Source organism: Trichechus manatus, unplaced genomic scaffold (assembly GCF_000243295.1).
Source record: "Trichechus manatus latirostris isolate Lorelei unplaced genomic scaffold, TriManLat1.0 scaffold00294, whole genome shotgun sequence".
Lineage (NCBI taxonomy): Eukaryota > Metazoa > Chordata > Mammalia > Sirenia > Trichechidae > Trichechus > Trichechus manatus.
Window position 1 is genome coordinate 1,210,775 of NW_004444230.1, and position 27,408 is coordinate 1,238,182.

General features: G+C 57.6%; 3 protein-coding genes across 4 annotated transcripts; all 3 read left to right on the plus strand.

The window, feature by feature from the left end:
* The first annotated feature begins 1,496 nt into the window (after nt 1–1,496).
* On the plus strand, nt 1,497–9,209 carry LOC101356185 (keratin, type I cytoskeletal 42-like). Its single transcript, XM_023725230.1, is given in 9 exon segments — nt 1,497–1,880; nt 4,871–4,953; nt 5,059–5,171; nt 5,174–5,211; nt 6,375–6,560; nt 7,290–7,409; nt 7,626–7,846; nt 8,905–8,954; nt 9,112–9,209. Coding segments are annotated over 9 exon segments (1,293 nt in total).
* A 2,149-nt stretch (nt 9,210–11,358) lies between these two features.
* Nucleotides 11,359–16,434, plus strand: LOC101348742 (keratin, type I cytoskeletal 17). 2 transcript variants are annotated; one of them, XM_023725227.1, is made up of 9 exons: nt 11,359–11,814; nt 12,867–12,949; nt 13,381–13,537; nt 14,202–14,363; nt 14,949–15,074; nt 15,166–15,386; nt 16,049–16,083; nt 16,153–16,173; nt 16,340–16,434. In XM_023725227.1, the coding sequence occupies exons 1-9, from the start codon at nt 11,359–11,361 to the stop codon at nt 16,432–16,434; spliced, it is 1,356 nt and encodes a 451-aa protein (XP_023580995.1). The 2 variants fall into 2 exon arrangements, with proteins under 2 accessions (XP_023580995.1, XP_004390382.1); XM_004390325.1 differs by lacking the exons at nt 16,049–16,083; nt 16,153–16,173 and adding an exon at nt 15,481–15,506.
* A 7,775-nt stretch (nt 16,435–24,209) lies between these two features.
* On the plus strand, nt 24,210–27,136 carry LOC101349001 (keratin, type I cytoskeletal 16). The gene is made up of 8 exons (XM_004390326.1): nt 24,210–24,806; nt 25,290–25,372; nt 25,501–25,657; nt 25,771–25,932; nt 26,025–26,150; nt 26,477–26,697; nt 26,787–26,833; nt 26,961–27,136. The coding sequence occupies exons 1-8, from the start codon at nt 24,285–24,287 to the stop codon at nt 27,062–27,064; spliced, it is 1,422 nt and encodes a 473-aa protein (XP_004390383.1). The 5' UTR covers nt 24,210–24,284; the 3' UTR covers nt 27,065–27,136.
* Nucleotides 27,137–27,408: the final 272 nt, after the last annotated feature.

Here is a 27,408-nt window from a genome sequence, read left to right on the forward strand (position 1 = left end):
GGTAATCTCCTTGTTGGGCAGCAAGCGGGTGCCAGCTGCCAGGATGTAGGATCAGGCGGTTCCCTCCCAGGGGCGGCCTCTGGCTTCCCGGCACTAGGCCAGTCCTCAGAGTGTGGCCTGATGGAGGGGCGTCCTGGCTGTACAAATCCTGCTTCTCCATGGCCTTCCCCTGCACCTGTTCTGGGAACCTATGTCTTTAGGAACTGGGGTGGGGGGTGCGGGTAGGCAGGGCAGTCACCCCAATCCTCTACTTCATCTTCTCCCTCCTCTAGCCTCAGACCTGTCTCCACCCCATGTTCACAGAAATGCTTGAGTGGAGCTCATTTTTTCAGAGCTTGACCTATGTCACTATCTCTCCACGTTCCCTCTTAGACCTTGGGTGACAGGAATGAATTATCTCCATTTTACAGAGCAGGAAACTGAGACTTGTGAATTGACTTGTCCTAAGGCCTTATCCAAAGCTCCCTCAGGTCAGGGGTCATGACTATTCCCCTCAGACATGGGGAACCCGAAGGACAGGGGTTGTATCTCCCCATCTTAGACTTGGAATAATCCCAGGAGAGAGCTATGTCTACCTCTTCAAACTGGGGGTTCCCTCAGGACAGAATCTATGTCTCACCCCTCAGAGGGAGGGGACTCCCTCAGGTCAGAGGCTAAATCTCTCCACTCAGACTGGGGGTTCCCTCAGGTCAGAAGCTAAATCTCCCCCCTCAGACTGGGGGTTCCTTCAGGTCAGAAGCTAAATCTCTTCCCTCAGACTGGGGGTTCTCTCCAGTCAGACGCTAAGTCTCCCCCATCAGACTGAGGGCTACCTCAGGTCAGAGGCTAATTCTTCCCCCTCATACTTAGGGATCCCCCAGGTCAGGAGCTATATCTCCCCCTTCAGACCAAGGGCTCCTCCCTCAGGGCCACACTGTACCTGGGGGAGGGTGTTGGCCCCAAATCTCTTCACCCTCTCCCTGGGGCCCAGGAATTCTGGGTGGGGGCCAGACAAGCCTCCAGGCTCCAGGTCTGTGGAGCCTTGTTCCATGCCCTTCCTGGCTCCCCGGACTGAGTTCTCCGGACTCCCCCCAAGAATGAGCTCAGCGGCCTAACTGGGGCTGAGGATGGAGGATCACCCTATCCTGGGGCTGCAGCTCCCAACACCACCTTTGTTTCTGAGCAGACAATGGGCCCCTAAGTGTCCACCATGCCCAGGCCAGGTTCAGCATGGAAGGGGTCTGGAAGTGTACTTAACGTGTCCAGCCAGAGCCTGAGGCCCTGTGTGGCTGGTACACAGGCAAAATTATGTAGCTGGGGTTTTGGCTCTGACTTCAAGGGCCAGGGGCCCAGCCCTTCTGTGGCCTGGCTTTAAAGGGCTGCCCAGGGTCTCTGTCCAGATCAAATCCTGCATCTGACCTGTGGACACCATGGCTGCCACCACCACCAGCATCCGCCAGTTCTCCACCTCAGGCTCCGTGAAGGGCCTGTGAATGCCTGGTGGAGGTATCTCCTGGATGTCCTCGGTCCATGTCGGGGGTTCTTACCGGGCCCCCAGCCTCTTGGGAGCCGGCAGCTTTGGCAACATGTCAGTCACCTCATCCCGCTTCTCCGCGGGTATGGGGGGCGGCTACAGCAGTGGCTACACCTGCAACCTGGGTGGGGGTTTTGGATCTAGCTTTGGTGTGGCAGATGGCCTGCTGGGGGGCAGCAAGAGCAAGAAGGAGACCATGCAGAACCTCAATGACTGCCTGGCCTCCTACCTGGAGAAGGTGCGTGCCCTGGAGGAGGCCAATGCTGGCCTGGAGGTGAAGATCCATGACTGGGACAAGAAGCAGGGCCCTGGGCCTGCCCATGACTACAGCCACTACTTCAAGACCATTGAAGACCTGCAGAGCAAGGTGGGAGGTCCCTGCCCTTTGCCCTCTGTCCTCTGCCCTTAGTACCTGCTTCTGACTTACTCCTTCCCAACTTTGTACCTATGCAAACATCTCTCTCCCATCCTAGATCTCCATCATTCATTCATTCATTCATTCAACTTGCCAGTCACTGGTCCCAGGCCTGGAGGACATCTTTGCAGGGAGGTTGTCTGGAGTTCTCCAGGAGGACACCTCCCTTCCTGCGGGGGGTGGGGGGGGTGGGGCAGGGCGGTATGTTTTGAGGTGGGAGGTGGAGGAGTGGGGAAGGAAGACTTCATCTTGAAGGCAAGCACCCCAGGTGTGGAGAACAGCATGGGCAAAGGCCAGAGGTAGGGAAGAGTTTGGGAGGTGGGAGATGAGGCTGGAACATCCATGCCCCTGTGGGTCTGCCTTCCTGCCTGCCTCACCTCCTCCAGGCAGTCCCCCTGGAAGAATGGCACTCACCTCTAATCCCTAGGTCTTGGGGTCCCTCCAGCACTTTGAGGGCCAGCTTACGCCCCATTCATTGTGCTAGTTTCACTGAGCCTGGCTGCCTTTGCTGTGGATCCTTCTCACCGCCTCAATGATGGTAGCTCTGAGCTCCCTAAAGGCTGGGACCGTGTCTCTCCTTGCAGACTGGGGGTCCCTGAAGGCAGGAGTCATGTCTCGGCACTCAGACTGGTAACTCCCGGGGGAAGGCATTTTGCTAACTTAGTCTGATGGAGGAGACAACACACACACAAACGCACACACACTCTCATGACCTCCAGGAGCTCCGCTGGCTAGGCCTGCCCTGTTTCCTGGCTGGAGGACCAGTCCTGGCTGCTGCGCTATGAGGGGCACTGCCTGCTCCTGCCCAGGACCTCCACCGGGCAGGGGATTCCTGTGACTTACCCTGGAAGCTGAGCTCCTGGGAGTGCCAGATCAGCTAAGGCACTTGGTTGGGGGAACCCAGGGGAGCCCTAGTGAGTCAGTGCTGCTGAGCTCCAGGGTCAGCCAGCACCTCCCCACCAACCCCCTGTTGCATCAGGACTCCGTCCCTCTGAGTCACTCTCACGTTTTGCTGCCACCCCTCACTGAGCAGCGAGACGGGGTGGGGGGTGGGGTCTCTGCAGCCTACAGACAGAGGGGCCCACTGAGGCCCAGGGTGGTGACAGACTAGCCCTCGGGCTCAGTCTGCAAACAAGCAGCTGGGCCTGACCCACAATCCTTCACAGATCTTAGGGCCTCTAGTGGGCTCTGGGAGGGGCTGCCATGGCTCTAGACGCACAGGAGGGGCCCAGTGGGGCTGTTTTTGCTGCCAGTGCATTCGCTTTTTGTCTCCTACACTCCAGCCCTCAGCCTTAAAAAATTCTCAATTCTACCCAGCTCACTGCCACCTCCACCAGTGACCCTCCTGCTCTTTCTGCTCAGCAGGGAGAGGCCTCGTTCCCCTCCCCACCCCCATGGCCCTTGACTGGACTGTCTAACAATAACAACGAGAGCAGAGTAAAAATAAATAACCAACCCTCTGCTCCTTCCAGAGTTTGTGTCTTCCGAGCTCTCATTTAAACCTCCCAGGTGACCCTGTGGGGAAAGAAAGCTTTGTCTTAGGTTTGAGGTGGGGCCAGTCGCAACCTCATTAATTAATTAACCACTTAATTAACCAAACGTCTCCCATGGCTGGGGATTCTGAAGAGAGTGAGGCACACATGGTCCCTGCCCCCTGGAGCTCAGAGTCCAGTGGAGGAGAAACAATCACAAAAGTCATAGAAATGAGTATAAAATTGCATCTGGGATAAGTATAAAAGTGTTATGAGAGATGGGCAGGGAGATGGGAGGTGTGGCAGGGAGGAGGGATCTCGGCAGGGAACCCAGGGGGGCTTCCTGGAGGAGGTGGCAACTGAGTTGAGAGGTGAATTTATTTCGGGAAGAAGGAGTGAGGTCCAGGCAGCTTGGGCAGTGGGCACACAGTGGGAGGGAGGGGGGCATATAGGTTTCTCTTCTGGCATTGTGGTTACTCATGGGCAGGCCCCATGACCCCACCACTCTGTGAGCCCTCCGAAGGCCTTGGCTGTACCCCTGGCATTTCTGGCAGGATAATCAGAGAAGGAAGGAGTGCTGGTGGTGAAATGGTTAACCCTTTGGCTGCTAACTGAAAGGTTGGGTGGTTCAATCCCACCCAGCAGCTCAGTGGGAGAAAGACCTGGCGATTTGCTCCCGTAAAGATTTCAAAAACCGAACCCACTTACTCGCCTGACAGAGACTGCAGAAACCCTGAGAGTATGGCTCCCGGACACCCTTTTAGCTCAGTAATGAAGTCACTCCTGAGGTTCACCCTACAGCCAAGGACTAGACAGGCCCATAAAACAAAATGAGACTAAAGGGGCACACAAGCCCAGGGGCAAGGACTAGAAGGCGGGAGGGGACAGGAAAGCTGGTAATAGGGAACCCAGGGTCGAGAAGGGAGAGTGTTGACATGTTGTGGGGTTGGTAACCAATGTCACAAAACAATATGTGTACTAATTGTTTAATGAGAAGCTAGTTTGTTCTGTAAACCTTCATCTAAAGTACAATAAAACAAAAACAAAAAACAAATCCATTGCTGTTGAGTTGATTCTGCCTCATAGTGACCCCATAGGACAAAGTAAAATTGCCCCATAGGATTTCTAAGGCTGTAAATCTTTACGGAAGCAGACTGCCACATCTTTCTCCCACAGAGCGGCTGGTGAGTTCGAACTGCTGACCTTCTGGTTAGCAGCTGAGCTCTTTCACCACTGTACCACCAGGGCTCATTTTACAGCTTAGAAAACCCTATGGGGAAGTTCTACTCTGTCACATGGGGTCGCTAAGAGTGGGAATCGACTGGATGGCACATAGCAACAACAGTCAGAGGAGGAGGAGACCATAGGATCTCCATTGACCTCACTCTGGCCCACTCCCCAAAGGGCTGCAAGAGGGATGTTGGGGGCTGCTCTCTGGGGCTGTCAAGGGTGAGCCTGCCATCTCCCCAGATCCTGGCGGCTACCATTGATAACGCCAGCTTGGTGCTGCAGGTTGACAATGCCCAGCTGGCAACCGATGACTTCCGTACCAAGTGAGTCTGGTGGTGGGCCTGGGCTCTGCCCCTTTGGAGAGAGTGGTGCATGCCTGAGGGGGTGTCCACGTGGCAGTCCATGCCTCATGCCTCTGCCCTTCCCAGGTATGAGACAGAGCTGAACCTGCGCATGAATGTGGAGGCTGACATCAATGGCCTGCTCAGGGTGCTGGATGAGCTGACTCTGGCCAGAGTTGACCTGGAGATGCAGATTGAGAGCCTGAGGAGATGGTCTACCTGAGGAAGAACCATGAGGAGGTGAGGCCAGCCCAGGAGGATTAAGAAACTTGTCTGGGAGCAAGGTAGGGCCTCCAGAATCTTCCTGGGCTGGGCACTTGCTCTTGGTCCCGTTCCCACCTCTGGAGGTTCCTGGCCTGATCCTGGGAGACCCTCAGAGGGCCCTGGATGAGGCCTGAGGGGCCTCTCCCCTTAAGATACTTCCCTTGTCCCTCGAGGCTCAGCCCACGGTGAGACGGCAGTTAACTATCTAATCAGCGAATCAGTCTGAGAACGTGTAATGCTAATTATGATAATTAATTACGGTGATAGTTGTAACTACAATGGACTCTGCCCAGTACATTACAAATGATTCATGGCAATTAGCTGATACCAACAACTTCGCTCACTGGGAGGAGGATACTCCTTCCCCCTTTTTACTAGTGAAGAAACTGAAGCTCGGGGAGGCTACGTGATGTATCCAAGGCCACACGGGGCCTCCCCCAGGTCTGATGTATGTCGACACCCAGGTCCAATCCCATGCCTCTGCCACCTCTCCCGCCTCCGTTTTTCAGAGAGCTCTGGGTGCCAGAGACCCCAACAAAGGATGGGGATTCAAGTACCTGCTGGGGGCCGGTGAGGCCTTATATTATTCTGTCCTGGGGGCTTTCTTCTCAGCCGATCCCGGGCTGCTCTGAGCTGGGGGAGCCTACCCCAAGTAGCAGGATACCCAGAAAGTGTTTCTACTTGCTTTGAGGCTGGTTATATGGATTTTTAACTTCCCCCAGCCAAAAAGACTTTAACCTTCCTAACGGAGCCTGGCCTGATGCCAACATAGGGCTACTGTTCCTGAGCTCATGCTGTGTGGCTGGTGGTGGGGAACCAGGCGGGTGGTCAGGGTGGTGAAGGAGGTTGTCATCATTATCACCCACCATGATGGGGAGCTGTCATCTCTTTCTACCCCGACACACACTGGGGATGGGTGAAGTCTATCAGTGTACCAGCGTATATTGAGATTGTGGACATCCACAGCCCTGCGTGTTTGAGACGTGACAACATCTACCTCCATCTTCAGGGTGAGGAGCTGCTGGCCTATCGCGTCTGTCTGTCTGTCATCACACCCGTCTTCCAGGGGTAGAGAAGGAAGGCCCCAGGCCTCTCCCCACGATGGCCCAGGGTGAGCTCCTACTCTCCTCTCTGTCCAGGAAATGAACGCTCTTTGAAGCCAGGTGGGCGGGGATGTCAGCGTGGAGATGGACGCAGCCCCCGGCGTGGACTTGAGCCGCATTCTGAACTAGATGCGAGACCAGTATGAGAAAATTGTGGAGAAGAACTACAAGGACGCTGAGGACTGGTTCTTCAGCAAGCTGGGTGGCCGTGAGCGAGCAGGTGTGCACACGTGTGCGTACGTGTGCTGGGTGTGGGCTGGAACCCGAGTCCCAGCTGGAAGGACCTTTGGAAACCGCTTGGACCAAGCCCTCATGTTTTAGATGCAAAATATGAGACTCAGAGAAGCCTCAGGCTCCACTGCAGCCTGGGAAATAGAACCGGGAGGTCTCCTGACCCTCATCGTCTAGGGCTTCTTCCACGGCAGGTGTTTGCAGGTATGTGTGTGTTTGGATGCGTAACTCATCCCCTTAGTAATCATGGAAGCCTTGGTAGCGTAGTGGTTAAGAGCTTGGCTGCTAACCAAGAGGCCAGCAGTTTGACTCTACCAGGCGCTCCTTGGAAACCCTATGGGGCAGTTCTACTCTGTCAGAATTGACTCGACGGCAATGGGTTTGGTTTTTAATAATCACAAACTAAGTATCTACCTGTTCCAGGGACAGTTACAGGCACAAGAAGAAATAAAACCCAGTCTCTGCTCTTGGGGTGCTTGTAGCTCAGTAGAATTAATGGGTGCAAGTCCTGCAGAGCAGCGTAAATTCTGCTAAGCCCAGTAAAAGCACAGAGTGTTCCTGTGTGTGTGTGTGTGTGTGTGTCCCTGGGGCCCCACAAAGGCTAGGGAGAGCTGGGGGTAGACTGTCTGGAAAGTAAGGTTCCGGGGTGGCCCCTGTCCTCTGCGCCCCCTCCGCAAGCCTCCTCAAGCCCCTGCAGCCTGCCCTACCTTCTAGACGGAGGAGCTGAACCTCGAGGTGGCCACCAACACTGAGGCCCTGCAGAGCAGCAGGACTGAGATCACAGAGCGCGGCTGCACGGTGCAGAACCTGGAGATCGAGCTGCAATCCCAACTCAGCATGGTAGGGCCCCCGCCCCCTCCCTACTCTGTACCCGGTACCCCAGATGGGCCCAGCGTAGTAGACCCTGGCTCGGCGAGCTAGAGAGCTCCCTGCCCAGCCCATCCCCTCACTCAGCGACATGGGCCCCTCTCTGCCCCAGTTACCGCCCTCTGGCACCCCACTGTGGGGAAGGGTCCCAGTGGGTCTCATCGAGCCATCTATTAACTTGGCCCACAGAAAGCGTCCCTGGAGGGCAGCCTGGCAGAGACAGAGGCACGCTACAGGGCCCAGCTGGCCCAGCTGCAGGGGCTCATCAGCAGCACTGAGCAGCAGCTGTGTGAGCTGCGCGGTGACATGGAGCGCCAGAACCAAGAGTTCCAGCTGCTGCTGGACGTGAAGACAAGACTGGAGCAGGAGATCGCCACCTCTCGCCGTCTGCAGGAGGGCGAGGATGCCCAGTGAGTGGGGGCCCCTGCTCTGGTGGGCTAGGGGCAGCAGCTTCATCCAGAGAGGGACATTTGAGCTGAGAAATCAGCACCGGCCAAGGCTCAGTGAATGAACTTAGAGGGGGTGGCTGGGAAATGTGGCACAACTGTCGGGGTTTTGCAGGAGGTGAAACTGAGAATACTGGCTGGGGCTTGATGCAAGGACCTTGGGATGCCAAATTAAAGCATCTGGGCTAGATCGTGTGGGCAATAGCGAGCCATGGAGGGATTCTGAGCAGTGGAAGGTTATGGTCATAAAGATATTTTAGAATGCTCACTCTGGCTGTGGAGGGAGAAATGGATGGCAGGGGTCACGGTAGGGTTGGGGAGACCTGTCAGGAGGCTGGAAATGTAGGTGATGCACACAGAAGATATGTTATAGCTAGAAACTGCAGGATCGGATGCCTGGACATGGGGGCGAGTGTGACTCCCAGTCAGGACTCAATAAACTCTGCATGAACCCACGGAAGAGAGGCTGACAACGACCCGGGTTTCTGGTTCAGATGACTATGTGGTTGGTGATGCCATTAACTAGGACGGGATAAGGAGCAGGGCGAGTGGCCATCTGGGAGTTGGAAAGTTTGATCAGGGCCCTGGTGGGAAGGGCTGAGAATGTCCTGGAGACTCTATGCTTAGTCACACACTCCAGCTTTTTGCTCCCTAACAAGGGGAAGTCCATCTGTAGTCTAACCACAGTCCCTCCTGCTTTAATTGAGTCTATTTGTTGAGGCCTTTGGGGTATGGAAAAACCACTTACTCAGTTTCTTGTAAATCCCTGGTTAACAGCCATTAAGTGGACTCGGCCTTCCCTTGGCATGTCCCGGCTCCCCTACTCCTGCCCTGTGCCCTCTGACCCTCTGGGGTTGCCATTCCTTCCCCTGCACTCCCGGCTATGATTTCTCTCCAATATATTGGGACCTCTCTCCCCTCCCACCCCGGGGCCTCCCAGCAGCACCCCGTCCTCAGAGGGCTCCCAGGGGGTCGGGCTCCTGTCTGGGATCCTTGGGCTGACAAGTTCCCTCCGCCTCCAGCCTGACCGCCCAGTACTCCCCGTCCATGGCCTCGCCGTCCACCCGGGAAGGTAAGAGCCTGCCACATCCTGCCCAGACTCAGAAGGAGCAGGCAGAGGCTGAGGACCCGCCTGTGGGGGAGACCTGGGGAGGTGCAGGTAGGGTGGTGGGGTAAGAGTAGGGGCTCTGCCCTGAGGTTTACTGCGCTCCCTCCTTGACTGCCCACAGCCACGGTGACCAGCCACCGGGTGCGCACCATTGTGGAGGAGGTCCAGGACGGCAAGGTGGTCTCCTCCCGCGAGCAGGTGCACCGCTCCACCCACTGAGGCGGCTTTCTGAGTGCGACGGCCCAGCCTTGAGTGTCCAGGAGCAGCCCTGGCCTCCAGCTCCCCACATGCTACCTCCCTGAGTGCCAGCCTGGGCCCGTGCCCCTGAGCAGTTGCTTTTCTGCACCTGCTTTCTGCAGCCCCCGCTGGAGGGACTCCTCGGCTTGCCCACTGACTGCTAATAAAGCTTTGCCGAAGTTCGATGCTTCGTGTGGTCTGGTCATTGGTTTGGGGCGGTGTGGGCTGAGGGAGAGGGGTTGTGGGAGAGGAGAGTTTGCTGAGCATTTGGGTATCACCTTGTTCCCTGCCAAGCTGTTCTGCCCACCCCGTCCACCCTGGAGCTCCTGGGAGAGAGAGAGGGAAGGAGGCTTCTGGGATGGCCAGTCCGGCTGGGAAGGTTTCTAAGTCAGCCCCTAGCTCCCTGTTGCCTGAGGCTTGTCCCTGGGAAAGCTCCATAGCCTTTTGGGGACCGTGTCTGTTGTACAGAGTGCTCCCAGCCTCAGCCCTGGGCTGGTCTGGGTTTGAGAGTGGAAGGAGAGGGGCTAGGCCGAGGCCTTTCCGAGGGAGTGGTGAAGGGTATTGATGGATGAGAGGAGGTGGTGCAGAGCAGCCTCCAGGGAAACCAGGCTGGCTCTGCCCAGCTCGGGGGTGTGTGTGCGGTGGGGTGGCTGCTTGTGCGTGTGAGCGTGGGGGGCGTCCTGTTTGCTTTGGTGGCTTGGCAGCTGCTGGGCTATTGGAGAATTTGCTCGGCTGCTGGCGGCGGCTGTCTGGACCTGTCTGGGAGGTGGAAGCCATCGACAGCCTGAGACAAGACCACATTCCGCCCACAGGCCTGCCGGGACCCTGTGACCCAGGGCCGGGCTTGGGGTGGTGGGCAGGGCAGGGCGGGGCCGTAGGACGGAGCAGGGCCCACCCTGAGGAGCCACATCTGTGGGCTGGTGGGGTCTCTGAGGGAGTCTGGGGGTGAGAGACAAGCTAAGAGCCTGGGATTTCAGCTCAGAGCCTCTTCTTGGGCAAGGCCCTTTAAACTTCCAGCTGGCACACACCCCTCCCCTCACCCTGAGGCCTCTTGGGGCACAGGAGAGGTAAGGAGGGTAGAAGGGGGCACTGCCCCTCACAGTTCTTCCTGTTTCCCCCTCTCCACAACTGCTCCCTCACCCAGTTCCCCATCCTACAGCTAAGCTCCTCCTTGCCCACCCAGCCCAGGAACACCCACCTAGAAGAGGAAGGGGGCAGTTTAAAAGGGCAGGCTGGGCCGTCAGGGATCCTAGGGATGGGGACAGGACAGAACACTGACTAGAGGGAATCTTAGCCCTGGACTGGGTTCCTGGGTGTCAGGATTCTGCTCTGGGAGGGCCAGTGTGGCCTAGGTCCATGAGGGGAGGGGGCTGTGGCATGGTAGAATGAAGGCTATAGACCTGCCAGCCAGTTCCAGACTAGGTGGGCAGTGAGGATGCTGCATCCCTGCTCTAAACCTCAGTCTCCTTATCTGTCAAATGGACTGGCAGTGTTCTGCGGCCTGATGGTGTTAATGTGCAGTGTGCTGTGCCCGGCTGGGTTAGGCCCAGTTTCCCCAGGGTGGGCTGGGGTCTAGGTCCTCCCTGTTTCCCCAGCACCCCGCCCCGGGCCAGGATCATGTGGTGTGGTGTGCGGGGAGGAGAGCAACCTCAGACTGGGTGCTGCCTGACCAGTTTCCCCACCAGACACTGGGGCTTGGTGGGCTGGGCTGGGGTGGCGTTGCCTGGGAGGGCCCAGTGACGATGACGTCCTGCCTTCTCCTCTTCTCCGTATTAGGTCATAGGAAAGCATAGCCTGAGGGCCTGCCTGAATCACAGGTGACAGCCTGAGACCAGAGACACACACATGCAGACGCCTAGAACAGGGGTTCCAGAGAAATGAGGCAAAGCCCGTGGCCGGGGTGGGGGGGGGGCGGGGGGACAGCCAGCTGGGAGCTGGCAGGTGGCCAGCGGTGACGAAACATGAGAGGAATGGAAACAAAGGATGGAGCCTGTTGTAATCGCTACGCCCACTTGTCTGTCTATAAAGGTGGCGGGCGAGCCCCAGCAGCAGCACGCACCTTGGGGCCTCCTCTCTCGTTAGCTGGAGCCAACAGCCGTCTAGATCAGCGTCTGCTGCCGCCGTTGCCACCATGACCAGCACCATCTACCAGTACACCTCCTCCAGCTCCATCAAGGGCCCCTCCAGCCTAGGGGGCGGCTCTCGCACCTCCTGCCGGCTGTCCGGCAGCCGGGGTGGAGGCTCGTGCCAACTGGGGTCGGTCAGCGGCCTAGGCAGTGCCCTCGGGGGCAGCGGCAGCTTTTCCAGCTGCTATAGCTTCGGCACTGGCGGTGGCTATGGTGGCGGCTATGGCAGTGGCTTTGGCAGCAGCTTTGGAGGTGTTGACGGGCTGTTGGTGGGAGGAGAGAAGGCCACCATGCAGAACCTCAACGACCGCCTGGCCTCCTATCTGGACAAGGTGCGCGCCCTAGAGGAGGCCAACACCGAGCTGGAGGTGAAGATCCGTGACTGGTACCAGAAGCAGGCCCCGGGGCCTGCCCGTGACTACAGCCACTACTACCAGACCATCGAGGACCTGAAGAACAAGGTGGGGCCTGCTGGTGGGAGGGCACCCATGGGGGCATGACTTCCCCTCCTCCCCTCCAGCCTGGGGGCCTCCCTGGGCAGAGGACAGCTTGGCTCTGGCTTGCCTCTGGGAGCCCACCTTGGAGCCCCACCCCTGCTCTTTCAGGGGCAGCAGGCTGAGTCGGGGTAAGCAGGCCTCTGGAGCCCCTTTGAGCCTCTGTTTCCTCATCTCAGAGCTTGCCACCCCATATGGTTGTAGGATAAGATGAGAGGATGCGTGTGGAGGGCTAGGCCCGTGGGTGGCCGGATGCCTTGTGCCTCTCTCCTTTGGAACAGGGGTCATCAGGAAGGGGACTTGGGACGTTGGGGAGGTGGAGGGCTGGGTGAGCTCCTCATAGCACCTGCCAGGAGGAGGTGGCAGGAGAGGGGTGGACCTCAGGGAAGGGAAAGGCCACTTGTGGACCTTATTTGGGGATTTTTCAGGCTTCCCCACCCCTCCTCTGTCCCCTCAAGATTGGGGCTCAGCAAATGTCCTATCCAGGCCACCCCCAAAGTCAGGCAGCCTGCTGGAGCCCAGGGGTAGGGCTTAGCTGGGGTCATTTCTTCAGATTTGAAGCTACTGCTTGGTGAGGGCTCCTTTAGCCTCCCTTTTGGGGAGCCTCTCGGGGGTACCATCCCCTCTCTACTTCCCCTGACAATAAAATGAGGGAGTTTCCCACATCTGGAATTCTGGAACACCTTCTACCTCAGGGGTGTTCTGGAAGTCTCCTTGGGCTTTCCTGGCATTCCCAGCCAGGATCCTCCTCTCCTTTAAGGCACAGCCTGGCATAGGGGTCTGTGTTGGGGAGGCAGGTCCTGGGGGAAAGGGAGACAAGTTTCAGCTCACACACTCCTGCTCAGCCCTCACCTCTGCCAACAACTACAGCTCAGTGAAGGGGAGAGGCAGGTAGGGCAATGGGAAGGTTCTTGGACAAGGCAACCAAATCCTGGCCCCTAGGCAGGGAAATCTGCCTCCTGACCCTGGTCTGGCTGAGCTTCCCAACCTTATGACCTGATTACTCCCCCATCTCCCAGATTCTCACGGCCACTGTGGATAATGCCAACATCCTGCTGCAGATCGACAACGCCCGTTTGGCTGCGGATGACTTCCGTACCAAGTGAGTTGCCTGCCTTAGACAACAAGGGAAGGCTGGGAGAGGAGCTTGGGACATCCTCTCTACCTAGGACTCCGCCATTGCCTTTCTTTTTTGGAGCGTTTGGCAAGTACAGGAGCTGGGGCAGGGATATCCTGGGAGCTGCTAAGAGCCTACCCTTAGTCCAGGAAGCAGCAGGTGGTTTCATCAACCCTGAGGTCTCTGGGCTTAGCCAGGTGATGCAAGATGGGGAGGGAAGGCAGAGAAGAGAGAGTAAGGAAGAGAGTAGGTATGGGGCCTTGCCCGGGGATGGGCCCGGGACCCAGGGCTGGAATTTGTTTCCGTTCCTACCACTACTGTCCCCCGTAAGCCCTTAGACCCCTGTTGAGGCAAAGGTAGGATGAGGAGACAGGACCTGCGAGAAGCCTGGACTGATGTCCCTGGTTCTGCTGCAGGTTTGAGACGGAGCAGGCCCTGCGTGTGAGTGTGGAGGCCGACATCAATGGCCTGCGCAGGGTGCTGGATGAGCTGACCCTGGCCAGAGCTGACTTAGAGATGCAGATTGAGAACCTCAAGGAGGAGCTGGCCTACCTCAGGAAGAATCACGAGGAGGTGAGAGCTGGGAAGCAGGTCAAAGAGGCTCTGGGAGAGATGGCAAGGATCTGGGGCTGGGCCAAGGCTGAGGTCATGAGGTGCATAGGGCTGGTGACCTTACAGGGCTGCCCTGTCTGCAGGGCCCTGGCCTCCCGGCTCCAGGGCAGGGCCAGGGCCAGAAGCCAGTATTCAGGGCAGCGGCTTCCACACTGCCTCTCTGCATCCAGAGATACTTCTAGGGGTCAGCAGAGACCTTCCCTGCCCAGCCTGGCCTCCCTAACGAGGATGGGGGATAAGTGAGGAGGTGTCCTCCTTGTTCCAGTTCAAACCCTAGAAACTGGGCCCCACTCAGAAGTTTAGAAATTAGTGAATAAATCCCAGGGGCACAGGTCTAAGAATTATATTTTATCTTTTGATAGCTCTCAGTCTACTGGGGCAGACAGAATTCTTGTCCTCAGGGAACCCCCAGTCTGATGGTAGAGGCAGGGTCCATACAGAGCAAGCAAACAAAAATCACTAGGCGGATCAGAGGGTAGAGGGTATCCAGAGCAAAGGATGGTCAGAATTGGCCCCACTGCCTTATTTCCATCAGAAAATTCCAGAAACCTTGCTTGGGAAGGGTTGGGAGAAAGGGATGAGGACAGTTCCAGATGCCCATACCCATAATCCTCCTCCTCCACAGGAGATGAACTCCCTGCGAGGCCAGGTGGGTGGTGAGATCAATGTGGAGATGGACGCAGCCCCTGGCGTGGACCTGAGCCGCATCCTGTCCGAGATGCGCGACCAGTATGAGAAGATGGCAGAGAAGAATCGCAAAGATGCTGAGGACTGGTTCTTCAGCAAGGTGGGCCTCTCTCAGGGGCTGGGGGTGCAGGGGCTTGAGCTCCAACAGTAAGCCCACCACTGGTCATCTTGGGGGTGTCCCATCGTCAGAGAACTGCAGGGACCCTAGGGGATCAGAGTCTCCCATTGCATCAACAGGCCTGGAGTTCTGGAGGGTGGGTGAAAAGATGGGGAGCCACCCTCTGAAATAAAGGCAGAGGGCAAAGGCCCCTGGAGCTTCGACCTCTCCCTTGAGAAATCAGGAACCGGGTTACAAGTTGTGGCTGGTTGTCAAGTTTCCTGTTTCTGTTCCTTCCACTTGTAGGGATTAATGATAAAAACTTAACATTCCAAGGGGAACTGGGAATTGGGAAGCTGGTGAGAAGGCGCCACCCACCACAGCCAGGTTTGGGAGGAAGCAAAAAGACCCAAGGGATGGTTAGAGGTCAGGGAGATGACCATGGCAGGGGTATCACATGTGAAGAGCCTGAAGTCCCTGTCTGGGCCCAGATGGGGCCCTGGGCTGAGCATATGGAGGCCATAGGGGTCTTCTGACTTGAGAAAGGGATCCCGGCTCACGCTGCCTGTCCTTGTGTCCTGTCTGCAGACAGAGGAGCTAAACCGCGAGGTGGCCACCAACAGCGAGCTGGTACAGAGTGGCAAGAGCGAGATCTCCGAGCTCCGGCGCACCGTACAGGCCTTGGAGATCGAGCTGCAGTCCCAACTCAGCATGGTAGGAGTGCTGCTCTGCATGGGAGGGGCCTCGGCCCAAGAGGGGGCCCTGATGACCCTTGCTGACCCCTGGTCCTCCCATCTTCCTGCAGAAAGCATCCCTGGAGGGCAGCCTGGCAGAGACAGAGAACCGCTACTGCGTGCAGCTGTCCCAGATCCAGGGGCTGATTGGCAATGTGGAGGAGCAGCTGGCACAGCTGCGCTGTGAGATGGAGCAGCAGAACCAGGAATATAAGATCCTGCTGGATGTGAAGACCCGGCTGGAGCAGGAGATCGCCACCTACCGCCGCCTGCTGGAGGGCGAGGATGCCCAGTGAGTGGGGGCCCAGGCCAGGGCTGGGGGCCTCTGGGTTGGGCATGGGGATCTCAGACCCACATCTAATCTCCTCTTTTTTTTTTTTTTGCAGCCTCGGTCAGCACAAGGCCAGAGAACGTAAGGACCGTGGGAGCAAATGGCTGGGGGTGCACAGGGCGGGCAACCCATCTGCGTATTGCTGGGAGCAGATCCTTACCTGGGGTGGCCCAGGAGCTCCATCCATCATAAGTGGAGAAACCAATTAGGGCTCAGGGTTGATGCTCAGGGAAAGGATCAAATGAGGCAGCACCGTCTGTTCTGATGGGAGGGGGACAGAGAAATGGTCTTGCCCTGGAGATCCTAGTCTAATAGGGAAGACATGGTCTTAGTCCTGGAGACTCTCATCTGATGGGAGATAGGGACATGGTCTTATAACCTTTGCTCTTGAGACCTGGAAGGATGGGGCAAAATCAGTCCTGTCCCTGGGGACACTAGTCTGATGGGAGATAGGGATGTGGTCCTTGTCTTGAGATCCCATTCTGATGGGGGAGGTATGATCCTAGCCTTGGGGTATCTAGTCTCATGGGGTAACCTGGTTCTCATCTTGGAGATCCCAGTCTGATGTGGGAGACAGGAGCATAGTCCCCGCCCTGGAGACTGTAGAGAAGTGGAGACCTCAGTTTGTGTAGCCCCCAGTCTACACAATCACTCTCCTGCAGTAGAACACAGTGGGTCAGAGTCTAATAATCTCCCTGAGGAGGCAGGACTCACACAGGGACCCTAGCAGAGGACAGGAGGAAGGGAGGTGGTGGCAAGGGCAGGAGGGACGTGTGTGCAGATGTGACCTTGAGGGTTCAGCAGAGGCATTCACACCAAGCTGCTGGGAGGGGGCTGGGGGAGAGAGGTGGCCTTGCTCATGGGCCTGGGGGTTGAGCAAGGGTCCTGGCCCTGAGTGTCTGTTTCTCCCACAGCTGTGACCACCCGCCAGGTGCGCACCATTGTGGAGGAGGTCCAGGACGGCAGGGTCATCTCCTCCCACGAGCAGGTCCGCCAGTCCACCCACTGAGGACTTGGTTTCCTGAGCCAGCGCCCCAGGTGGCAGGGAGGTGGCCACCCCATCCACCCTGCAGCCTCTGGCCTCCCTGGCCTCAGCCCCTCTGCTTTAGCCCCTTTCCCACACTCCCCTCCTTGACCCAAATAAAGCTTGTTGACTCAGATGTGAAATGAATCCTTGTCATGGTCACTGAGTGGGCCCTAGCGAGAAGTGGGTAGCCTGGGAGGGAATGGGGGGTGGAGTCCTTGGACTTTCACTGTTGACTTGGATGTCAAGGGTCATCTGAGACCAGGGTGAAGAGTAAGTCTGAGGAGAGCTGGGTGGTGGGTGCTTTACATCTTCCAAGGGCTGGCAATTCATAGAAGGGGGCCAGGCAGTACTAGACCCAGGAGGGAGCTAGGGTATCAGAGGTGGTCTTAGGCAGCTCGCTCTAGCCCAGTAACTAGCTCCCTGGCCTCAGGCAGTCCTTCCCCTGCTGAGCTTAACGTTCTCATCCATAAATGGACAAGATGATCTCAGGTTCAAGAGCCTGAGTTCCAAGAGATGACGCATCCAAATCAATTGCTCTTCCTGGTCCCAGAGTGGGGCAGGGTGTGGGCAAGGGTCCTTCCAGGGGAGGAATAGGGTAGGGAAGAGGGGGTAAGGGAGGCTGGGCCCTGGGTGGTTAGGGCTCAAGTTACCATATGAGTCTCAGGAAATCTCCAAAAGGACCCCCAGGATACACCGATTGCCCTCACCCCAGGAATGTGAGCAGGAGGCTGATGCATCCAGAAAAGGCTGTGGACCGGGGCAGGTGTGGGAGAAAGGGTGGGGCCTCTCCCAGGGATGTTTCCCCAGATAGTCAGCTGTTGCTCAGGAGAGGGGTGGGAGAGTTGTTCCGGGGGACCCTGCGGGTCTGGGGGGCTTGGTTTAGCCCCTCTTGGTTCCAGCAGCTGGGGGTGGGGGCAGGGTGAGGGAAGGTGGGAAACTGTCTCTGGGAACAAACCTGCCCCAGCCACTGCCGCGGTCCTGTCTGAGCCCCAGCCCTTTTCATTCTGGTGGCAGGCAAGGGGTGTGTGTGGGAATGGTTCTTGTGAAAGAGGCCGGGAGGAGCCCCGACACCTGGAAGTCTTCCTTCGAGTAAATCTGGAAACCACTGTGTGGGGCGGGCCTACTTTCTTGGTTTTCTTCAAGGAGGGGGGTGGGCTGGGGTTAATGAAAGGAGGGACGTCCCTCACCCCGATTCACTGAGAGGCCTGGGAGTGTCTCTGCTGCTATAGAACGAGACCATGGCCCTCTACACATCCTTTTACTGCTGGTGCATGGAGGCTGGGGGTAGGGGTATGGGAGGAGGGCTTCACTGAGCTTGTCCACTCAGATATGAAATGCATCCTTGTCATGGGTGCATTGGGAGGGAATGAGGGGCGAGTCCTTGGACACTCACTGTTGACTTATAGGTCAAGGGCCATCTTAGACCAGGGTAAAGAGTAAGTCTGGGAAGAGCTGGAAGGAGGCTTGGTGGTGAAGTGGTTAAGTGCTAGCTGGGCTGCTAACAGAATGGTCGGTGGTTCAAACCCACCAGCCGCTCCATGGGAGAAAGATGTTGCAGTCTGCTTCTATAAAGATTAGAGCCTTGGAAACCCTATGGGGCAATTCTATTTTGTCCTACATGGTCACTATGAGTCTGAATCCACTCAAGTTCCGTTTCTGGGTTTGGGGAGAGCTGGAGGGGCAATTGGCATCTCCCAAAAGCTGGTGATCCGGGATGGTGATCCACCCTTTCTCTCCTGACACCTGGAGGCTGGGAGGGAGCAGTAGGGGCCAGAGCCCACTGAGCCTGGTGCGGTGGGGGGCTTGGGGCTAGCTGAGACCGCAGGTGGGGGCAGTGGAAGGTGCACAGGACTGGAAAGCGGGAAGCTGGGGCTGGTGGCTTTGAGCAGGGCATAGGCACGCTCTGGACCTCAGAAGATGCACTATAAAAGAGGGGGTGCGTTGAGCCACAGCTAACGGCCCTCCTGGCTCCGACACTCCAGGGAGGTGGGAAGCCCGTGTCTGCAGCTGCTGTCGATCTTAGAGCAGGGGGAGGCTGGGAGTGAGGGGCTCTGCTCCGTCAGAGGCTGGTGACTCTAAGCTGCCCAGGCAGCAAATACGGGTAAGGATGACGGTGGCAGGGAGGCGCTGTTCCCACCAGGCCCCGCTGCACATCCGGCTGCAACCAGAAGAACCAGCCCTGGGCTGGGATGGCTCATTCCAGAGGGTGATCTCACTTATCCGAACAACAGTCTCAGGTAGCAGGGAAGGTCTGGGAAGAGGCACCCCATTGTGTGGAGGGGGACACTGAGGCTCCTAGAGGAGCAGTGACTCAGCCTTGTCTGGAACCTGGCATGTCAGCGGTGGAGTGGCGGTGGGCTGGGCCTGGGTCGGGAAGAGGAGCCAAGAACCTGCTCCTGCCCTACCCAGGCACTTAGGCAGGGGCTGTGCCCCTTCAGCAGACTCCCAGGATCCACTCCTACTGATGAGCTGAGTGAGGAGGGGCCAGAGTGTGGGCTGGGGCCAGAGACAGCTTCCAGCCTCCGCGCCCCCCACCCCCGTACCCCTCTGCTGGGGAAGAAGCCCCTCCCCGCAATGAATGGGTAGGTGGGTCAGGAAGCCAGAATCGGGGAGCACCCAGTTATGTCCAGAGGGCTGAGCTGGAACAAGTGGTGGCTGTGTGCTGGGGCACAGGTGTGTGTCCCCAGGGAATGGTCCTGGCCCCGGCCCCGCCCCCCCAACGAGAAGGAAAGCCTCATCCCTTCCAGGAGCGCTCAGGTCAGGTGTGGGCAGGTGGGGCTTTAGGGAAGAGTGACCCAGGGCTGGAGTTGTGGTCCCCTTGGGGGTGCTGCAGGGAACTTTGGTGGCTTTGTCCACGGCACCCCTTGTAGGTCCAGGCTGCTGGGTATGTGCCTTTGTGGCTGGATTGGGGGATTGAGCTGTGCGGATCTGTGGAGGGAGTCACAGATCCATGCACACTCCACCCCACTGTTGCAGGATGTTTCTCGGCTCTAACAGCAAGGCCGAAGCCGCTGGTCTGCAACTGCCCACGAGCCGCCTCTCTCTCTCTTATATGATGAACACACCCTCCCGATACCCAGACCTAGACCCATGACAGTGGTAGTCAGCTCCCTGTGATGCTTCCTCAGCCACACCCACTCCCCAGAGGGCTGACCTGGCAGCATTTCCTGCAGGGTAGATAGTAACACCTGTGCCTGGGTTGCCCTGAGTGAGGGGAAGGAGGGGACATAGACCCTGGTCCAGAGACAGCGCCTGCCCAGAGGGAGCCCCTGGTCTGGGGGTGGGAGCAGGGCACAGTGTAATGTGAGGCTCTTGTGCTGGCTCAGGCTGTGGGGGTAGAGGGGAACAGAGGGACCAGAGCCAAGGGCAGTTCTGCCACTGGGCACAGAGCTGCAGCTACAACCGTGCCTAAGAGCCATGGGCTCCCCAGGGCCCCTTGTTTGCACAGAGCAGCGTGAGGGGCTGGGACAGTCTCCTCCCTTGGAAGGGGAACACCAAATGTCTGGGAGAGAAGAGGACCCCTAAGGCAGGCCTGGAATTCACAGGCTAACCCCTACCTGGGACCTGTCAGGAGGTTAGAGCTTGGACTGGGGACATTTGTCATCCCCAGGGAGCCTGCCCTGCTCTGTTTCCCTGCAGGTCTCTGTACCCTATCACAGCCTGAGCACACGGTGTTGTGATTGTATTGACCTCCCCCTCTCCCCACCAGACTGCATGCCCCAGGGCTTCTCTGTCTTGTTCTTTGGGTCTAGGTGTCCAGCACAGTGCCTGGCACATAGCAGGCGCTATAGAAATACCTGTCGAATCAGTGAAGTGATAGCCACCAGTCTCTGCCAGGTGCTTTATTTACTTCACCTCCAGTCCTCCTAACATGCCTGTGAACTAGTACTATTACACTATTCTCATTTCCCAGAGAAGGAGACTGAGGGTCAGAGAGGCTAAACAATTTGCCCCAAGTCTTGCCTCCACCCTTGCTGACAGCAGCTTGCTGTGTCCTGGCATGTCGGGCTTTTCTCTTTCCTCATCCTGCCCTGAAGCCTGTGGCCCTGGCCTGCCCATCCGGGACTGGGGCCCTGCAGAAACCCCTTTCTCTGCTCAGCCTCCTTTGGGCCTCCTGCCCCTCTCTGCTACCCCTCCCTCCACTCAGCACCCTGGGGCTGCCTCCTGCTTCCCAGCCTGGCTAGTCATTGGAATCCCTTGGGGAGCCTGTAAAACATCCCCATGGCCAGGCTGGTCCTTGGCAATGCCAATGCCGTGGCGGGGGAGCAGGAGCCAGGATCTGAATGGGATGCTGATGATCAGCAAGGTTTGGGACTCATGGCAAGTCGAGGCCTGGCATTGGCCAGTAATGTTTCCCAGCCAACTTGGCTGAGACGTCCTCATACCCAAGATGGGGTGGGGTCAAGGAAGGAGGAAGGAGGCCTGTGGTGGGAGAATGCACTGCCTGGAGGGGAGCAAGCTTAGGGGAGTTTGTGCTCTGGGCCCACCAGACTTAGTGGTTCTGGCTATTGGCAATCTCGGGGCAGCTGCACATTGCTGGTGCTGAGGAAACGTCCTCCTGCTCCTTCTCTGCCAATTTGGATCCTTTGAGGCCCAGTTGGAGCCTCCCCTCTGCCAGGAAGCCTCTCCCCTGGTTACTTGGAAGGCCAGGGCTAGGCAGGCAAGCCCCTCCTTCACTGCTGAGGCTCAGAGTAGGGTGGCACTTACCCTAGATGCATCCTGCAGTGTGTAGGGGGGTGGGTGGCAGAGTGGCCCAAGTACCCCAGGCTTGGCCTGCGCCAGCAACCTAGACCTTCATTTCCTGCCATGTGGAGCTATATTTCCCAGCCTTAGTTTTCTCTCCTGGGTCAAACCATAAGTTCTTCTGAGGTCAGGGGCTGTGTCACCATTGCCTCCGCGCCCTCCCCCTGAGTGCTGCGCATGTGGTAGGGCTTGATCTATGTGTCGACTGAGAGGCTTGATGCATTGGTCTGTGACTTCCTAGCAGCTTCTTAGCCCACGTGGATGCCTAGATCTTCAGTTCTGGGCCTGTGTGTGATCCCACCCTGATTCCTCCAGAAATGGGGCAGGGGGAGCAGTGATTCAATTGGAGAAGGAGGCAGGAAGTTATGGGAGGGGGCAGAGATGGAAGGACTCCCAGAGACTCTGCTGGGAGCATGGGTGCGAACCTTGGTTTGGGAGTTGGAGCCAGGTTCGAGTTTCTGCTCTTTTGCTTTCATGCTGTTTAACCTTGAGTAGGTGTCTTACTCTCTCTGGTTGGGGCTTGGTGACCTTTGGTGATCTTGAAGGCCATTTCCAGTTCTGAAGGTGGAGTCTGGTTGGACCTGAACTCCAGGTCTATTCTGACACCTGTGATGGTGGGGTTCTTGTCCAAGATTCCAGGGTCCCCTTTGCTCATTTTGGGGGAGAGGGAAAAGATCATCAAGTTCTCTCTCCAGGCCTGGCTCCAAAGGCATGTGTTGGGCATCGGGCTCTGTTCATACCTCTGGGCACTGTGCCTGCAAGCAGGTGACAACAGGATGCGCTGTGGCAGTACAAAGCCCTGGTTGTGCTGAGATGGAGGATTCCTGCCTCAAGGTTCCAGGCAGTATCGCCCAACCGAGCTCAGGCTGAGGCAAGCCCTCTCTTGGCTCCTCTGCTCTTAGCAGAGGCACTAAGGGTCAAGGACAGTGCGCAGCACCATGAGTTAACCCCACAGAACCCCAAGGAAGCCTCTGTCTTTGGGCCAGATCCCCCAACGCTTCCTTCAACCCTGAGTACTCGGCCAGGCTCTCAGGCCAAGGTCATGCCCACTGAGCTCAGCACCAGGTGCTGTGGGGAGGCAGTTGAGATTCAGACATACCTGGTCCCTGCCTGCAAGGCAGTGTGGGAGAATGGAGAGAGCCGGAGCCCAGGTTCTAAACCTGGCTCTGCAGTTTAAAGCCAAGCGACTCTGGGCAAATGGCCCGCTTTTGCTGTTTCTCCCTCTGCCCTCCTCACTTGCCAGGGTAAATTCAAAGATTAAAAAATGATGCCAATTTAAAACATGTTTGTAAGGTCGCTGGACAGCACAAACGGTTTGCACTTGACTTCTGATCTAAACATTTGGGGTTGGAACCCTTCCAATGGCACTGTGGAAAAAAGGCCTGACAATCTGCTTCTGTAAAGATCACAGCCAAGAAAACCCTATAGAGGAGTTCTACTCGGTAACGCATAGGGTCACCATGAATCGGAATCAATTAGATGGCAACGGGGTTTGGAGGGGTATAGGATAGTGGTAAGGGCACAGACTGGGGAGCAGACAGACAGGGGTTCAAATCTCAGCTCCCCTGTTGACGGGTCACTTGGGAAGCCCACTTGCCCGGGCACGTCCCAGCTGCCTCACTGTGCAATGGTGGCAGGAATTATGCCCACCTCTCAGAACTTTACAGCACGTGTAAGGCACGCTGGGCAATGCCTGGGGGTGTCAGCTGACCAGAGTGTCTTAGTGCCCTTCCCCCACTCCTTGGTGGAATGAACGAAGCTGCCAAGCCCTGCCTGGAATCTGTGGACAGACAGAGGAAATTGTGGGGAAGGGAGCCCTGGGTAGCATGGTTTTCCGTATGGGAATTCTAAGGCCTGTGGCGGGGTCAGGGTCACGCACTGCATTATTGGCAGGATGGTACTCCTCCTCTCCTCCCCTGGTTTACAAGTGAGTAAGTTAGAGCAGTGGGCTGGAGTAGCGGAAGTGAGCCTTGGGGAGTGCGGGGCGGAGAGGAGAGAGCAGGGCCTGTGTGGGGGTATGGGACGGAGGTGCAGTGGGGGGTGAGGAGGCAAGTGAGGGGCCAATCGGCTGTAAAGGAGGGATGAGGAGGATGAGGGGCAGGGCTGGCCATGGGCAAGGGAGGGCCCACTGTTGAACCCTGCCCAGCCTGGGCCCTTCGTGCATGTTCTTTGCGGCTGGTGGTGTGTCTTCCCCTTTTATGGATGAGAAAACTGAGGCCCAGAGGGGCTAAGCTGTGCAGCTTGTAAGTGGCAGAGCAGGGATTTAAGTCACCACCTGTCTGATTCCAAAGTGCTCACTGTTTCCATAGCACACTCCATGTCTGGCAATCCTGGGGGCTCAAAGGCAGCCCCCGAAAGTGGTATCGAATACAGTTGGGGAAAGAGAGTCATTGGCTTTCTAGAACTAGAACTAAAAGGACTCCGAGATCACCCGGTCCAGCCTGGTTACTTTACTGAAGGGAAACAGAGGTCCAGAGAGGGGAGGCGGGGGCCTCGGGTCACACAGAGAGCAGAGCAGAGCCAGGCCTAGAGCCCAGCTCCTGCCCTGCATGGCCATAGGTGGGCCTGTAGAATGCCCACAGCTGTATCCCGAGACAGCCCTGGGATGGCACCACTGAGGCCTCTCTCAGCCAAGGCCATCACCATGGGTCAGGGAGTCCATTCGACAGCTGACTCATTGCCTGGGGATGGAGCCACCACAAAGCTGCCTGGGCCCAGGCCCCACTGGCCCCTCAGGCTCCAGGAACTGGAGCCGGGAGTCCCAGCCACCCAGCCTGAGTCACCACCAACTGTGCGTTTTTGTGTTTTTCTCTTGGCCCCACGCCCCCTAGAGCTGGGTGTGAACCCTAAGCTAGCACACAGCGAAGTGAGTAGACCCCGGGCTGAATAATCCGGAGAGGGGAGTTGGATGAGCCTGGAGTGATGAAATCCGGAGGAGAACCTACCGTCAGCAGTTAGGAGGGCCCCGCCTTTCCCGGGCAGCGTATAAAGTTTCCAGAACTCAAGACAGCCCCAGCATCCCCTGCCAGCCTTCCTGAGCACCTCCTGCGCTTTCTACTCGCGCTCTCCTTCACCTCCTTCTTGGCACCATGGCCACTTGCAGCCGTCAGTTCACCTCCAGCTCCGTGAAGGGCTCCTGTGGCGTCGGCGGCGGCTCCAGCCGCATCTCCTCCATCCTGGCTGCAGGCTCCTGCCGGGCCCCCAGTGCCTACGGGGGCCTGTCAGTCTCCTCCTCCCGCTTCTCCTCCGGAGGAGCGTGTGGGATTGGCTATGGCGGTGGCTTCAGCAGCAGTAGCAGCTTTGGTGGAGCTCTGGGTAGTGGCTTGGGTGGAGGATACGGTGGTGGTCTTGGTGCCAGCTTTGGTGTTGGCTTGGGTGGTGGCTTTGGTGGTGGCCTTGGTGGTGGTGATGGGCTCCTGGTGGTCAGTGAGAAAGTGACCATGCAGAACCTCAATGACCGCCTGGCCTCCTACCTGGACAAGGTGCGTGCCCTGGAGGAAGCCAACACTGACCTGGAGGTGAAGATCCGCGAATGGTACCAGAGGCAGCAGCCTGTTCTGATCAAAGACTACAGCCACTACTTCCAGACCATTGAGGATCTGAGGAACAAGGTGGGTGGGCCAGATGGGCAGCTCTGGTGGACACAGCACTGAGAGACGCCAGGGCTGCAGTGGCCCTTAAAAAGCCTAATTTTTAGCCTCTTCATTTTACAGACAGGGAAACTGAAGCCCAACTTGGGGGAGTGGCCAAGGGTCACTGAGAATTGGTGGCAGAGGGTCCCTTTTCAGCATCTATGTGTCTGAGCTGGGGCTGGGACCCAGGATTTCTCATTCCCTTGGAGGGCTCTTTGCACAGCACCCTCAGATTCCCTCAGCCGTAGGCCCAGGATGAGGATGGAGATAGATATGGGGTATATCACGTACATACCCTGAGATTTGTGGAGAAGGCGTCCCAGGGCAGCTGGGTGAGTGTAGGGCCTCCCAGCCAGGCCACCCCCAGGTTTGGGGAGGCTCCTTTCCTCTACCTCTGCCATTTGCCCTCGAAGAGTGAGGTCCTTGGCTGACCAGGCCTCCTGTCCCTCCATCCCCACCTAGATCATCAAGGCCACCATTGAGAATGCCCAGCCTGTTCTGCAGATCGATAACGCTAGGCTGGCAGCCGATGACTTCAGGACCAAGTGAGCAGCCACTGTGGCGGGTTGAGGGCAGGGGCGAGGAGAGGGGCCATCCACCCAGGAGGGCCAGCAGGCCTTGAGCCTCAGAAGCCTCAGGGACGGAGCCTGAAGCTCTGATCTCTGTCCCCTAGGTATGAGCATGAGCTGGTCCTGCGCCAGAGTGTGGAGGCCGACATCAATGGCCTGCGCAGAGTGCTGGACGAGCTGACCCTGGCCAGGACCGACCTGGAGATGCAGCTCGAGAGCCTGAAGGAGGAGCTGGCCTACCTGAGAAAGAACCATGAGGAGGTGAGGCCCCTGCTGGAGTTGGATTTGGGAGGCTGGCTTGGTGGCATTGCTAGATCCACCTGGGGCCAGGAGAGGGGACTGCTGAGCTGACCGACTGTTGCCATCCCCCCCAGGAGATGCTTGTCCTGCGGGGTCAGACCGGTGGGGACATCAGCGTGGAGATGGACGCAGCTCCTGGCGTGGACCTGAGTCGCATCCTGAATGAGATGCGTGACCAGTATGAGCAGATAGCCGAGAAGAACCGCAGAGAAGCTGAGGCCTGGTTCCTGAGCAAGGTGGGGCTCGGGTTTTCAGCTACTCTGTGGGACCTTCCAGCTGGGGAGACCTCTGAGCTCCTCACACCTCCTACTCTTCTTTCCTGTCTCAGACTGAGGAGCTGAACAAAGAAGTGGCCTCTAACAGCGAACTGTTGCAGAGTGGCCGAAGTGAAGTGATCGAGCTCCGGAGGGTGTTCCAGAGCCTGGAGATCGAGCTGCAATCTCAGCTTAGCATGGTATGGAGGACCCAGTCCTGCAGCCCCCAGGTCATGAGTAATGGCCAGCACCCTCTCAACACCACAATACAGTCCTACCCCTCTTTTCCTTTTTTTTTTTTTGTCTCACTGTCTGGCTCAGGAACGGGACAGGAGGGATCATTGTATCCATTTTATAGATGGGGAAGCTAAGGCCCAGAATGATGGAATAACTTCGCTCCCTGTTGTCTGGCCCATCAGTAGCCCAGCTGGGGTCAGACTCCACACACCTCTCAGGAAACATGCCCAGAGACCTGGAGGGACAGAGTGACACCTCCGTTGACTCTCTTTTCCTCTCCCACTCACAGAAAGCATCCCTAGAGAACAGCCTGGAGGAGACCAAAGGCCGCTACTGCATGCAGCTGGCCCAGATCCAGGGGCTGATCAGCAGTGTGGAGGAGCAGCTGGCACAGCTGCGCTGCGAGATGGAGCAGCAGAGCCAGGAATACCAGATCCTGCTGGACGTGAAGACCCGGCTAGAGCAGGAGATCGCCACCTACCGCCGCCTGCTGGAGGGCGAGGCTACACAGTGAGTGGGGCCCCAGTCCTGCCCCACAGACCCCCCCTCCCCCCGCTTCTCCCAGCATATCTAACTGCTCTGCCTTTTCTCCTCCACAGCCTCTTCCCCCAGCAAGTATCTGGCCAATCCTATTCTTCCCACGAAGGTAAGAGTCCTGACACTCCAGCACCTCTGTTTGTTTGCATGGGGTGGACGACAGGCCCCTCTCCCCAGAGCCCCAAGCCCTCCCTCAGCTCCCAGGGCCCGGCTCACCTCCTCTCCTCTCTCCACAGTCTCCTCTTCCTCGTCGTCATTCTCCTCCAGCCACCAGACCCGGCCCATCCTCAAGGAGCAGAGTTCGTCCAGCTTCAGCCAGAGCCAGCTCTCCAAGCCCTGAGCTGCCTCTGCCACAGCCTTCTGCCCCTGCCGGCCTGCCCTCCTAAAGGCCTGGGTCAGGACCCTGTTCTCCCAGCACGGTCCCCAGCTGTCTCCCCATCCCTCTCTCTGCTGGTGGTGGGCTAATAAAGCTGATTTTCTGGTTGATGCAAACCTGTGTGGATTCTATTCTTGAACTGATGGAAGGGGAGCTGCAGATGGCTTCCAGGAACACTTCTGGGGCCCTGCGGCCTGAAGGATACGGGAAATGGAGCAGATCTCAGAGACTGTAGGGCCCAGGGGTCTTTCTAGAAGACCTCCATGCCATCAAGGGAGTGGGAGAGAAGTCACATGGTGGGACACAGG

Bases quoted from the DNA above. Each gene is read 5' to 3' on its own strand.
- LOC101349001 (XM_004390326.1), top strand. From the start codon at position 24,285: ATGGCCACTTGCAGCCGTCAGTTCACCTCCAGCTCCGTGAAGGGCTCC. The intron at 24,807-25,289 runs GTGGGTGGGCCA...ATCCCCACCTAG, and splicing joins TTGAGGATCTGAGGAACAAG to ATCATCAAGGCCACCATTGA. The intron at 25,373-25,500 runs GTGAGCAGCCAC...TCTGTCCCCTAG, and splicing joins GCCGATGACTTCAGGACCAA to GTATGAGCATGAGCTGGTCC.
- LOC101348742 (XM_023725227.1), top strand. From the start codon at position 11,359: ATGACCAGCACCATCTACCAGTACACCTCCTCCAGCTCCATCAAGGGC. The intron at 11,815-12,866 runs GTGGGGCCTGCT...CCCATCTCCCAG, and splicing joins TCGAGGACCTGAAGAACAAG to ATTCTCACGGCCACTGTGGA. The intron at 15,387-16,048 runs GTGAGTGGGGGC...TGGAGACCTCAG, and splicing joins CTGGAGGGCGAGGATGCCCA to TTTGTGTAGCCCCCAGTCTA.